Here is a 12,939-nt window from a genome sequence, read left to right as displayed (position 1 = left end):
TCTGTCTGCTGAAATAAACTTGTTTGTGAAAGATTTATGAGTGTGAAAAAAAGTTCTAACCAAATAACTGGGTTGCCATCAAACATCTACTTTCAGTCATCTAAAATAGTTTTAACACCATTTTAACACAATAGTCCTTTAGTTTACATTTCCTCTAATAAATTAGGAGTAGATTCTTGATTCTACCATAATTTTATTGCTAATTCTAACTCCAGGTAATGTTTCGCTGGGTTATGTCTGATATTGTAATAGTATTATATGACTGGTTCCAGCAATGAAATTAAAAAAAACACACCATTAAATGAACAAACAAAATTTTGAATCCCCTACTAAAAGCATCTAACAAGAAGTCAAACTATATCATTAGTGAGTTAAATGTGTTACTGTTTATGTACTTGTGTGAATCAAACCATTAGAAAATTGCAGCTTTCATAAAATACAAATACACACATAGGCATAAACCTTTCAATAAAGACTTAATAAATGCACGTGTAGTACACATACAGACCTTTATCCCCAGACTGATAGGAAGAGGTACGTGATAAACAAACTGTAAAACTGTCCTGCCAAGTTTCTAAAACTGGAAAGAGCTGATACTACAGACCATCCCACCCTGTGAGAGTGTCAGAGATAGTTACAGTGTGTGTGTGTGCATGTGTCTGCACACATGTGCCAATATGATCTTTAAAATCTCTTACCATATATATACTTCTAAGAGCCAGCTAAAGGAAAATTGCACATGGTATGCGGAAAACATATAGATAAAGATGGACGTGACTCTGAACCTGTACTTGAGCCGGTATAGGATATATGAGACCTTAAAACACTGGCTTAAATGTCTTTTTTTTTAATGCATGACTACTTCCTCATGCATGCACAGTGAACTACAGCTGTCCAAAGTCATCATGTTTTGAAAATAGTTTAGCCTCAATGATCCTAAAACTGTTTTAAGTGATGCTGTTCAAAGTTAACCCTATTATCAAGAATAAAAAAAAAATATTCTGGTTGCTTCTGATCCAACATAGCTGATCATTAAGGCATAAAAAATGGCTTAAATGGCTTAAAAAGCTTTTGATAATTACTAACTTGCATTTTTATTAATTAATTAACTTTCATTTTTTTTGACATGACAATAACAACTTCATAAACATTGACAAATTATGTCAGGTTAGTTAAAATACCCGTAATTGCAAGTGCTTGGTACAGCCAAATTTAAATTATTCCTTCTTACATCTAAAGCCGACAACCGGAAAATTTAGAGAGATATACGATCTGAATACGTAACCGCATATTAAGAAAAACATTATGGTAATCTGGGTAATGGTCATGACCTTTAGTGGGGTCACTGTGCTCTAAAAGTTCTCAATTAATATTGTGGACATGTTCCAAAACATTTAATAACAGCAGTGGAGGAGTTAGGTACAGTTGGGGGAGCAGAGAAGGGGATGACAGTGTTATAAGGCCAGAGGTCAGGGACTGACTTGTGCAACCTCCGGGGCTGCGTGGATCAGATGCCACACGTAACCGTTCAGCTCGTCTTTCCTTCTGTCGGCTGTTGCCTCACCCCGAGATCGGCCAATCACAAGGCGGCTTGGAAAACTGGGGAAAGGGCAAAGAGGAAACATGTCATCTTACATTGGAGCGGTTGTGTTTATCTGTGTCTGTGTTAGACTACCTGGGCAGTTTGGACGAAGGGAAAATGAGTCTGAGTTTGCTGTGCAGTTCATGAAATTCCTCAAAGGTTCTCTGTACCAGCGATGCCTCCTGCTGGCCTTCACGCTCCACCTTTACCACAAAAGCCTGGAAACACAAAAATGATTTTCTATCTTTTTTCCCCAGCAATAAAATTGGGTTTCTGGGTTGCATATCGCCACCCTCTTAAAATAATTGCCTTAGCCTTTTTTTGACAAAAATTTAAAGACAAAGACAATCTTTTTTTTGCCTAAATCAACTGATTCTGAACATATGGCTCAGTTTTTTGTGAACTGAAACCTTGAAAAAAAGACTTTGGAGATTATTTTAAGAAAGTGACAAAATAATAGGAGGATCCATGAAAGCCTTCCAACTGAATTCTTTTGCATGAGTTTGCTCACATAGCCCTTGCTGGAGATGCGGACGTGGCGGCAGATATAGAGGTTCCTGATAAGGCCAGTGCTACGTGCTGTGTGAACACGAGGGGCGAAGGACAGTGAGGGATGATCTTCAGAGGATGCAAACTTCATCTGAGCCAGATTGTGGATGAAGAAGTTCAGCTTGGTGGCAACGCTACCCAGACTGGACTCTATGAGCCTGTTTCCATGCACACGCACGGGCACACACACACACACACGCACACACACACACACACACACACACAAACACACACACACACACGCACAAAACAAATATAAATGTAGGGCTCATTTAGTGTGTGTAGCATATGTTAGGTGTTTTGGAGAGAAGGTCAGAGAAGCCAGACTGAGATGGTTCGGTCATGTGCAGAGGAGGGATAGAGAATATATTGGTAGACGGATGCTGGAATCGGAGCTGCCAGGCAAGAGGTCTCGAGGAAGACCAAAGAGAAGATTTATGGACGTAGTGAGAGAGGATATGAAGGTAGTTGGTGTGAGAGAGGAGGATACGGAGAATAGGATTAGATGGAGAAAGTTGATTCGCTGTGGCGACCCCTGAAGGAAAAAGCCGAAAGAAGAAGAGGAAGAAGAATCTGTGTATGTTTCTACATATATTTATGCAGAAAAAAAAAGTGTAATGTGTGTCTGTATGTGGTTCTGTGTGTACCTGGTGAAGTACATCGTAGCATCTGCTTCAGATTCATGAGGTCTCAACGCATCATAAACATATTTCAGATCCTCCAGATCAGACAGCTCAGGAATTCCACAGGATAACATCTACACAACAGACACACTCCATATTGCATCCAAACACAACAAACAGCTTTATGAAGTTCAAAAAAAGAGTTCAGGGGTGGTGTTTTTATATTTATGAAAACAAAATGTACATAAAAAAGACAATTCAGAATTTGTTTAATTTTATTTTTTGTGTGTTTTTCTTACGGTCAAGTAGAAAAGTCCTTAATTGACTTGAATTTTTCATCTATATCTGTTCAGTTATTTACAGTCATTGATTCAATTATTTTATTTATAAAAAAGAAAATTGCAGAGTTAATATGTTTAAAGAACAAAAATTCTGGGAATAGTAGTAAAAAAAATGTAAATTTCAAGACGACTAAATTTCAAAATATTGATATAACATACATAAAAGTCAACGGTGCTCAAATGGAGACCTATCTTGAGAAAACACCCTAAAAACCCTTACTACAGAATTCTAAAGGCAGATTCAGGCACTACCTTGGAATGACCAAGAAATGGTTATTTTGACTCCTAGGTTGGAGCTTGGTATGTGTGTGTCCAACTTACCAGGCCAAGGAGGTTGAGAAACAGGTGTGTGTGTTTCCTTATCAAGTTGTATGCCTCGCAACACAGATCGACAAAATCATGGAATCGGCTTGATGGTTTGTCCCCTCCGTTGATGACATATGCCATGTCAGAGGTGAAGACAAAGGGAGCACGGTCCCTGCCAAGGTGACATGACAAACATTAATATGCGATATTACTGTTTGCTGAGCATACTCTATACACTATTATGAGCTAATTTATCACACAGGCACAGGAGACCAAAATATTCAAAGACATAATATGAATTCAACAGCATGACATCATCATAGCTCACCGTTTGATGTTTCCAAACATCTGAGCATGTCCGAGGAACTTCCCAAAGTCAATGTGAAACATATGACCGCTGGTCTTTAGCATGATATTGTCATTGTGGCGGTCACAGATTCCCAGGATATAAGTTGCCACACAGCAGCCAGCGCATGAGTAAATGAAATTCTCCACCGCCTGGCCAAAAAAAAAACCCAAATATGCACATGAACAAATATGGACGCAGAGCACTGAAATACCTAATTCTTACAAATTAAGGAGAAATGTAAAAGTACAGCATGTAGGATCATGTGACTCCTCATGGTTAATTTGCAGACTGTAATGTCTGACCTGATAAGTTCATGGTTTGTCAAGTTTTGTGCAGGAAGATTTACGTACATTTACTTGAACGATTGTTTACTGAATTTAGTTTGGATGTGTATGTTGTGTGTATGTCTACCAGTACCTTGTCATACTGCTCGTCAGTAGGGTTGTATTTCTGCAGCCAGTCAGCCAGCGTTCGGTCTTTGAAGGATCCAGTGACACCATGCTCCACCTGAATCTTCCTCAGTGTGTCGGCCTGAGGAATCATCTCCACCATCCCTGAATACAGATGATATCACACTTGGCAATCATCTCTACCATACATAAACACAAGATATGTTAAACAGCTTCAGTACACCAGAACACAGGGGTAATTTAATCTATCGATCATCTCCCCAACTGTCAACCCTCTCCACCGAGCTTCACTCTTAGCATCTATACACTTTCAATAAAGGTAATAATATTATGTTAACAGGTGTCAATCATCACTACACCTGTCTTTCATCACAAACAAACTTGCAATATTTTTTGTTAGGTCCAATTCAGTGTGAGGAGATAAATTTGAACGATTACCTAAAACTCATAGGAGAAAGATATGAATTGAAAATGAATGACAGATGACAATAAACAGTTCTCCAAGATCTCCAAAAAGATCTCCAAAAAAAGATCTCCAAAAAGATCTCCAAAAAAATACACAAAACATTAGTATCAAGGACAATATGTGTTTAATGACAAGAAAAGGATATTCCCAATTATTAAGACTATATACTGGCTTAAGGAAGACGTGCAAATGTTCCTAGATTAGTCAATGATTCAACTGTAATTAAACTTGTTTCAATATAAGAATGATTCATTTTGAAAACAAGGTGACAGATAAAAACAAAAGCTATTATGGGGCTGCATGATGCCTTGTCTCCCAAGAGTATCAGGCTTCCTTACCTCGCCCTCTGCCTGTGGAGAAGCACTTGAAAATGACCATCCTCATGTCTAGACCCTCCTGGATCCAGATCTTGTTCATGATGCGGATGATCTGAAGTGTAAGCATGTCCTGCCGTAGGTCATCCCCTGACTGGACAAGACAGAGGTGTCAGCTTGACATGTGCGTAACCATGGAATAATGTTCCATAACAAACTTTGTCTGTAATATATTTTTCCTTTAAAATATTTTGTATTTTCATATGAGAGTAAAGCACATCAATAATAAATGCTAAGTACCAGAACACAGGGAAAACACAAAAACACATATTCAAACTTTTTCTCATGAATCTTGACTTCATCACAGTATTCAAAGGAAGAATATTTATACTTTTAAGACTGAGACTTTCAAAGACATTTCTCAAACACAGCGTAATTGTTATCCTCGACTACAATGTAAATTCTACGATGACCATATATCATGATGTACTTTAAACTGGTACTTAACTTTACAAGGCCCTGATACACTGGCCTTAGCTTTCCTTAAATTGCAAAAATAAAATTTAAGGCTTTTGAATGGTGAATCTCAGTCTGACCTTGAAGATGACATTGATATTTTCTCCAAGGGGGTCGACGTTTTGGAAGGAAAGTTTGAGTGGGACAGCGTTGGAGTTGAAGAAAGAACAGGACTGTAATCAGCAGAAGAAAGAAGTTTTCTTTTCGCTTATACTGGATACTTTCAAAGTTATGTGACATATGTGTGAACACAGAGGCGTATCTCACGGTGTTTATCGAGCAGGTCATCCTTTGTCTTTACTGCTTCCTTTCATTTCATATTTGCCTGAGTACAGTAATATAATTCAGAAGCAATTGCTGAATAACTTCAAAAAAAAATGTTTTCCTGGAAGGAAAAAGAGGCGCCTTTCACCTCTTTGACCTGAACAATCCTACAATAAGAACAGATCTGCACAGATGAAAGCACTTTTTAAAGCTTCCGTAGCTTGACTTGTATTTTTACATGGTGTAAAAATACTAGTGTAAATCCAATACCATCTCTTGTAATTTTCCCACAAGATACAAGGTAAGATAGTCAGTAAGCAAGAATTTGGGTTTACCAGGTCTGTCCAGCAGACTTCCCCACCACCTGATTCAGCTCAATACCAGGTGGTAATCAGTTGGCAGTTTTGGTATCTGGTATCACTTGTGCACATACACTTAAGAACAACCTTTATACACAAATATGGTGTTTGATATTACAGAACCATGCCTTGCACAGAAGTCCAATAGTGAAACACCTCTCTGTTTATATGAATGTATGTGTGTGTGAGTGCATGCACGTGTGTGTACGTGAGTGTATGTGCTCACCTGGATGTTGATTCCTTTCACCAGTAGTGCTGGGTTGAGGGGAAGTCTGCATCTGCTGTTTACTGTGAAGAACTGCTTCATCTCCTCCAGACCCTCCCTGAGAACAGACTGTCTCTCACACACGCACACACACACACACACACACACACACACACACACACACACACACACACACACACACACACACACACACACACACACACACACACACACACACGCACAGCACACACAGCACACACAGCACACACAGCATACACAGCACATACACCACATACACTTAGAGCACAACTATTCTCCGTACCCCACACACTCTATATGTCCAAGTGAGAACCAATCTATTGTTACCTGTCTGCTGGATGGTGTGGTGTCCCGGACACTCTGAGCCACCTTGGCAAGGATGGACACCAGCCAGCACTGGCGGTCAAACTCCTCCCGCAGGCCGGCACCAACACAGCAGAGCAGGGCAGCCAGCAGGTGCTGATAGCGACCACTGAACTGACTGTCCTGTAGGTTGTCCTTCAGCAGCCTGACAGTCAAGTATCCCATCATCAGTGATGCAGTGACTGATTCTTTTTTTTAAAGTTCAATTGGAGGCTCAGGGAAACTGAATGGGTCATATAACAGTGGACTAATATAAAATTTTAAGATGAAACTGCAGACGTTGGATGGTGGTGATTTGAGAGACTGACCAGAAGAGGTAGTGGGCGATGCGGATGTCTCCAATGGCTCTGCGGAGAAGGAAACGGACAAGGGAGCTGTCCAGGTAGCATTCATACTTCAGAGCCTAAAGGAAGCAGACACTTTACTAAGAGAATCAGTAATGACATTACCAGAGAAAAATAATAGAAAGAGATAATTAAGAGCTATCCTGGTATATTCAAATAAAATACATTTATTTTTCAGTGTGAACTGCAAATTTTTACATTATATCATATTATATTTACAATTTTTCTAGCACATTTTTCATGTTTTGTTTCTGTTACGATTGACTGATTTCAAAAAAGTATCTTCAGATGGTATTCCCTTCAGCTCAAAAGGCACTAGAAGCTCCTCTTGAATGTTTCAAAACATGAAGACAGAAGAAACCAATGACAGCTGACCTGGACCAGCTGAGGCAGGAAATCCAGCAGCTCTGGGTCAGAGATGGAGTCCATCCACTGGACAGCTGTCCTCCTCAGCTCCTGGTCTGGAAAGCTAAAAGGAGGACATGATGATTTCACCACTCAGGGCACTGAGGTAAGATAGAGAAAAAGAGATGGGGCCTACGAGGCATGCAGGAGTCCAAGGGCATCCAGGTGACCCAGACATGCCCATTGCCTCAGAAGACCATAGATATCAGGCAAACATGCCCATTGCCAGCAAGGGGCGCTGGCCAGGACCAGAGGTAGCGCCGCACTCTCTGCCTGACAGAAGGCTTTTTTTTCCCATAGCAGTCGTTTGTCATCTACTGTCAACCTGCAGAAGTAGATGATAAATAAGACAGTAAGTATTATCACATACACACACTTGACATGATGGCATGCGTGTGTCTGTGTGTGTCTGACCAGAAAAAGGCTTTCTTGTGCAGGACATCCTGCACCTGGATCTGACTGATGGTGTCCAGTCTGGAAAAATCATACTGAGGACAGAAGTCTGCTGGAGACGGAGTATTGAAGCGGATCTCAAAGGATGTTGTGGGGAAGTCCACCTTGTGGATGCACAGGGAACAGGATGATACAGAGGTGGGAGACACTTATTTCATGTTTCAAGTGATAATTTGTCAGTCAAAAGGTGAATGTCAGGAACAGGTTCAACAGGCATTAGATCTCTGTTGAACAAAGGAAATTAATTCTGGCTTTTAATCCAACAAAATGTGAAGCTAGTTCAAAATGTTTAATTGTGTATGCGTCAACATCTTGACGTTGAGAAGACAGCAAACCACAACACAACATACCAGTCTGGACAGCACACAACTCTGACCATCCGGAGGTGTATCTGTGCAACCACTACCTCACTCATTCAACCATCATGTAATAATTCTGTTACCTATTATTATCCTTGTTGTTGTCATCATTCTGTTATCTATTTTTATCCTTGATATCATTCTGTTATCTATTTGTATCCATGTTGTTGTCATTCTGTTATCTATTTGTATCCGTGCTGTTGTTGTTCTGATTTGTACCTTCTATTTATAAGTCTCTTCTATTTCTATTTATTTATTTCTATTGTTATTGTTGCGCAACTGGGACAAACAAATTTCCCCTAAGGAGCTCAATAAAGTATTGTCCTCTGAGGGACAAATATGGCACTTAGTCTCACCTGCAAGATGACGCTGTCTGGTTGACTGAAGTTGGGGGAACTTGAACGAGCATTGCCACTCCTTCCCAGAGTCGAGGGCCATAGCCCGAGCAACTTTCTACCGCAAGTCAGTATGCTGCAGTCACACACAAACATACAAACAAATCAACACTCTTATCCAATATCCGCACAAACATCCTGCGGCCGGCTTGTACAGGATGTGAGCTGCTCCGCATACAGGAAATGACATCAACACCTCAAGTGTTTGTCCAATATAGGCAGTTACAAAACTGATGTTTTCCTCCTTCCTGTTTATTTTTAACAACTATATAAGATAGAGTGCTGTAGTGTGACAGGAAGCAGGAGTACACCAGGGATCAGCTCTGAGCCCCTTGCTATGCTAATAGACAGGCTGACAGATGAGGTTAGACAGGAATCTCTATGAACTATGTTTGCAGATGACATTGTGATCCGTAGTAAGAGCAGGGAGCAGGTGGTGGAAACTACTGAGGTGGAGGTATGTCCTGGAATGGAGAGGAATGAAGGTTAGCTGAAGCAAGGCAGAATAGAGGAGGAACCCAGGCGGGCAACAGGAAGTGGGGATAAAGAAGGTGGGGGATTTTATATATCTAAGGTCAACAGTACAAAGCAATGGAGAGAGTGGAAAATAGGTAAAATATGTGTGCAAGTAGGTCGGAATGGTTGGGGAAAGTGTCAGATGTGATATGTGGTATAAACCAAAATGAAAGGAAAGGTGTACAAAAGTGCAGCAATGTTGTATGGTTTAGAGACAGTGGCAATGAGGAAAAGACAGGAGGCAGAGCTGGAGGTCACTGAGATGAAAATGTTGAGGTTCTGCAGAGGGAAGGGCTAGATGAATGCAGGTGATTCAGGAGACCCTTGAAGGGATCAGCCAAAAGGAAAAAAAGAGACAAGACGCATCTCCACTCTCCTCCCTCTTGTCCAGGGAAGAACATCCTCTGTCACAAAGTACATCAGGGTCACATTCAAAATTTATGAGTTTGCTTCTGTTTTTAATCAAAAGGGCAGTAAAGTAATACAAGCGGTTAGTGACTGTCTCCATCACAATAATATTCATTCATCAATTATAGTAAATGTTACCTCCTGGTTTCACCCAAACATAATATTATGATGTAATGGTTGGTCAATAGTTGTGTTTTCTTGGCAACTTGCAGGTAAAGAGAGGTTTTCATGGGACTCACTGCCTGAAGTTGAAAAGCGGCATGGTGACCCAACCCAGAGCCTCGATGTTGCGCCGTTGCTTCCCCTTCTCTTCGGCACCACCAGGTGGCAGCAAAGAGCTCGCATAAAGCGTTACTGTCAACTGAGTTTCTCGTGGAAGCTGGTTGATCTGCACTGGGAAAGAAACCCTGCCATACACAGAAACCCGTACACCTCTTTTTAGCACAGTAGTGTGTTTGGTAAATTTTTAAGTAAAAATACAGATATGCATGCATGAAGAGAAATTTGCGAAAGAAACATTTGCAAATGCAAATATTGAATCAGTGTGAAAGTCCCACAGTTATCAACAAGAATGACTGAAAATCAGCATCAAGGATTTCATAAATATGAAGATCAAAACATGTAGAAGTTCTGGAATAACCAGAAACTAATCTAAAACTAAACCGAAACCCTGTAAAAAGAAAAGTGTAAAAAAATCAAATGATAAAATTACAGTCTTATTTTTAGGTTTTTTTAATTACCAAAAATATGGCAAGAATGTCTTTTTGACAAAATCCAAAAGAAGATAATGCATGACAAACAGTCCCACAATAACTCCATATCATTCAGAAAATAACTGAAATGGGGCCATAAAAAGTTAGGGAAAAAGGTTTGTCTGAATTCATGTGAAGTATTTAATGAATATCATAATATGAGTTTTTTTTTTCCATTGCTGACCATCCCAACAGCACCATTGAAAAAGATGATGACCCACCTCTGGTCCCATACCACCAGATGAAACAAGTACTTGCTGACTGCCTGCTTGCTGGTGTGTTGGGGCGCACAGAGCTCCGCACCCCCGTGAGTCAGAGAGCAAGACAGGAAGAAGCCCTCGTAGCTGAAGGGAATAGGAAGAAAAGGGAGGATATAGGGTTATGGTGATGTCAGGTATTTATCATTCACAGTGGCAAGTCCCATCCCAAAGGAGGTCATGATGTGACCAACGGGCGGAGTCATTGCTATGAAATCTTTTCTCATCTATGTTTTAATTTTAAAGGTCTGATCAGTATGCTTTTCATTGGTATTTGAATATCCCCTGAGGTGAGAAAGTGAAAATTGGTGCATCCAGAGGTGTGAGAGTGGTAATTGGTGCAGACTTCAAAGGACATCTTGGTACAGACAACAGAGGTGATGAAAAAGTCCGGGCAGGATTGGTATCCAGGAGAGGAACAAAGAGGAAAGATAGTGGTAAGACTTCGTAAAAAGGATGGAAATGGCTATAGTGAATGCTTTTTTCCCAGAAGAGGCAGGAACATAGGATAACTTATACGAGCAGAGATAAGAGCATGCAGGTAGACCACATGTTGCAAAGACAATGAAATCTGAAGGAGATGACCACAAAGAGGTGGTAGGTGAGAGTTTAGCCAGACAGTAAAGGATTGTTGTTTGTGCGATGAATCTGGTGAAAGAGGGGGGACGAAGGCAATGCAGAGGACAATGTATTGGTAGCTGAAAAGGGAGGATTGTTGTATATTCTCAGGGAGGAGGTGAGAAAGGCGTTGGGGGGTCAGGGAGGTCTTCCTTATTATTGAAGAGAATGAAACGGGAGAGGCAATTGGTCTCGATGATACAACTGTGGAGGTATATAAATGACTATGAGAGGTGGCAAAGCAGTTCCTGGTTACATAAACTTAACAGGATGTTAGAGAGTGAGATAATGCCTGAGGTATGGAGAAGAAGTATGAAGATGCCCATTTATAAGAATAAGGGAGATGTGCTGAATTGCAGTAACTGTAGAGGAATTAAGTTGATGATCCATCCAATGAAGTTATGGGAAAGGGTTGTGGAAACTAGACTGAGAGCAGAAGTCTGCATTTGTGGGCAACAGTATGGTTTCCCTGAGCTGCCACCTTTCCGTGGTGGAGGGGCTTGCGTGTCCCAGTAATCCTGGAAGCTATGTTGTCGGGGGCTTTATGCCCCTGTAAGGGTCACCCAAGGCAAACAGGTACCAGGTGAAGGACAAGGCAGAGTGGGTAGGAAGACCCCCCATGAAGAACAACATCTTGGAACCCAGGTTTCCCCTGCCCCAAAGCGGATCAACGGGGCACTTTCTAGAGCCAGGCCCTGGAATGGGCCTCGACGGTGAGAATCTGGTGGCTGGGCCTGTCCATTTTCCCCTGGGCTCACCACCCACACGAAGGATCAAGGGGGTCGGGTGCATTGTGAGTCGGGTGGTGGCCAGAGCGGGGGACCTTAGTCTGACCCTGGGCCAGAAGCTGGCTCTTGGGACATACAATGTCACCTTTCTGGCAGGGAAGGAGCCTGAGCTGATGCGTGAGGCCGAGAGATTCCAACTAGATATAGTTGGACTCACCTTGACGCACAGCGTTTGATCTGGGACCATGGCCTCATGAGAGGGGCTGGACTCTTTTTTTTTTTTTACCATGGAGTTGCCCCCAGTGAGAGGTACCGGGCAGGTGTTGGCATATTGATTGCCACAAGACTCAGCACCTTTACGTTGGGGTTCAACCCGGTGGACGAGAGGGTAGCCTCCCTCTGCCTTCAGGTGGGGGGTCAGGCTCTGACTGTTGCTTGTGGCTGTGCATCAAATAGCAGTACAGTTTTTGGGAGGGATTGCTAGAGAGCGTTCCTAACGGAGACACCCTTGCTCGACTGGGAGACTTCAATGCTCACATGGCCAATGACAGTGTGACTTGGAAGGGCGAGACTTGCGCATGTCCTGGACACTTAGGTGAAGACAGAGGTGGAGCTGTCAACTGATCACTGATTGGTGGTGAGCTCACTTCAGTGGCAGGGGAGGATGCCAGTCAGACCTGGCAAACCCAAACACAATGTCAGGGTCTTCTGGGAACGTCTCACACAGTCCCGTGTCAGAAGGAGCTTCAATCCCCACCTCCAGCAGAACTACAACCATGTCCCGAGGGAAGTGGGGGACATTGAGTCCGAAGGGGCCATGTTCCGTGCTTCCATTGTCGAAGTGGCAGACTGGAGCTGTAGCTGTAAGGCGGTCGGCACCTGTCAGGGCGGCAACCCTCTAATCCGCCGGTGGACCCTGATGCTGTCAAACTGAAGAAGGAGTCCTAACGAGCCTTTCTGGCCTGTGGAGCTCTGGAGGCAGCTGACAGGTATCGGCAGGCCAAGCGGCATGCAGCTT

At 42.1% G+C, this 12,939-nt stretch overlaps 1 protein-coding gene across 4 annotated transcripts in view; it reads right to left on the bottom strand.

Annotated features, from left to right (window-relative positions):
- The window catches only part of pik3c2b (phosphatidylinositol-4-phosphate 3-kinase, catalytic subunit type 2 beta), a 46,281-nt gene that overhangs the window by 6,545 nt on the left and 26,797 nt on the right, over positions 1 to 12,939 (bottom strand). For all 4 annotated transcript variants that reach the window (XR_015106421.1, XM_086150236.1, XM_086150235.1 and 1 more), the window contains exons 12-29: positions 10,540 to 10,662; positions 9,806 to 9,973; positions 8,604 to 8,718; positions 7,850 to 7,992; positions 7,572 to 7,760; positions 7,406 to 7,499; positions 6,995 to 7,089; positions 6,651 to 6,831; positions 6,306 to 6,413; positions 5,537 to 5,629; positions 4,965 to 5,094; positions 4,168 to 4,304; positions 3,730 to 3,899; positions 3,417 to 3,573; positions 2,779 to 2,888; positions 2,094 to 2,289; positions 1,676 to 1,800; positions 1,482 to 1,599 (exon numbers count right to left, since the gene is read on the bottom strand). Coding sequence is in view for 3 of the 4 variants with exons in the window: in XM_086150236.1 (XP_086006362.1) it covers positions 1,482 to 1,599; positions 1,676 to 1,800; positions 2,094 to 2,289; positions 2,779 to 2,888; positions 3,417 to 3,573; positions 3,730 to 3,899; positions 4,168 to 4,304; positions 4,965 to 5,094; positions 5,537 to 5,629; positions 6,306 to 6,413; positions 6,651 to 6,831; positions 6,995 to 7,089; positions 7,406 to 7,499; positions 7,572 to 7,760; positions 7,850 to 7,992; positions 8,604 to 8,718; positions 9,806 to 9,973; positions 10,540 to 10,662 (2,452 nt within the window). In the remaining variant the exon portion in view is untranslated. The remainder of the gene's footprint in view (positions 1 to 1,481; positions 1,600 to 1,675; positions 1,801 to 2,093; positions 2,290 to 2,778; positions 2,889 to 3,416; positions 3,574 to 3,729; positions 3,900 to 4,167; positions 4,305 to 4,964; positions 5,095 to 5,536; positions 5,630 to 6,305; positions 6,414 to 6,650; positions 6,832 to 6,994; positions 7,090 to 7,405; positions 7,500 to 7,571; positions 7,761 to 7,849; positions 7,993 to 8,603; positions 8,719 to 9,805; positions 9,974 to 10,539; positions 10,663 to 12,939) is intronic.

The sequence above is a fragment of the Fistularia commersonii genome, chromosome 7 (genome assembly GCF_037954325.1).
Source record: "Fistularia commersonii isolate RoL2024-O1a breed Wild chromosome 7, RoL_Fcom_v1.0, whole genome shotgun sequence".
Taxonomy (NCBI): domain Eukaryota; kingdom Metazoa; phylum Chordata; class Actinopteri; order Syngnathiformes; family Fistulariidae; genus Fistularia; species Fistularia commersonii.
The sequence above is the reverse complement of the archived record's forward strand: the minus strand, read 5'-3'. Positions and strand labels throughout refer to the sequence as shown.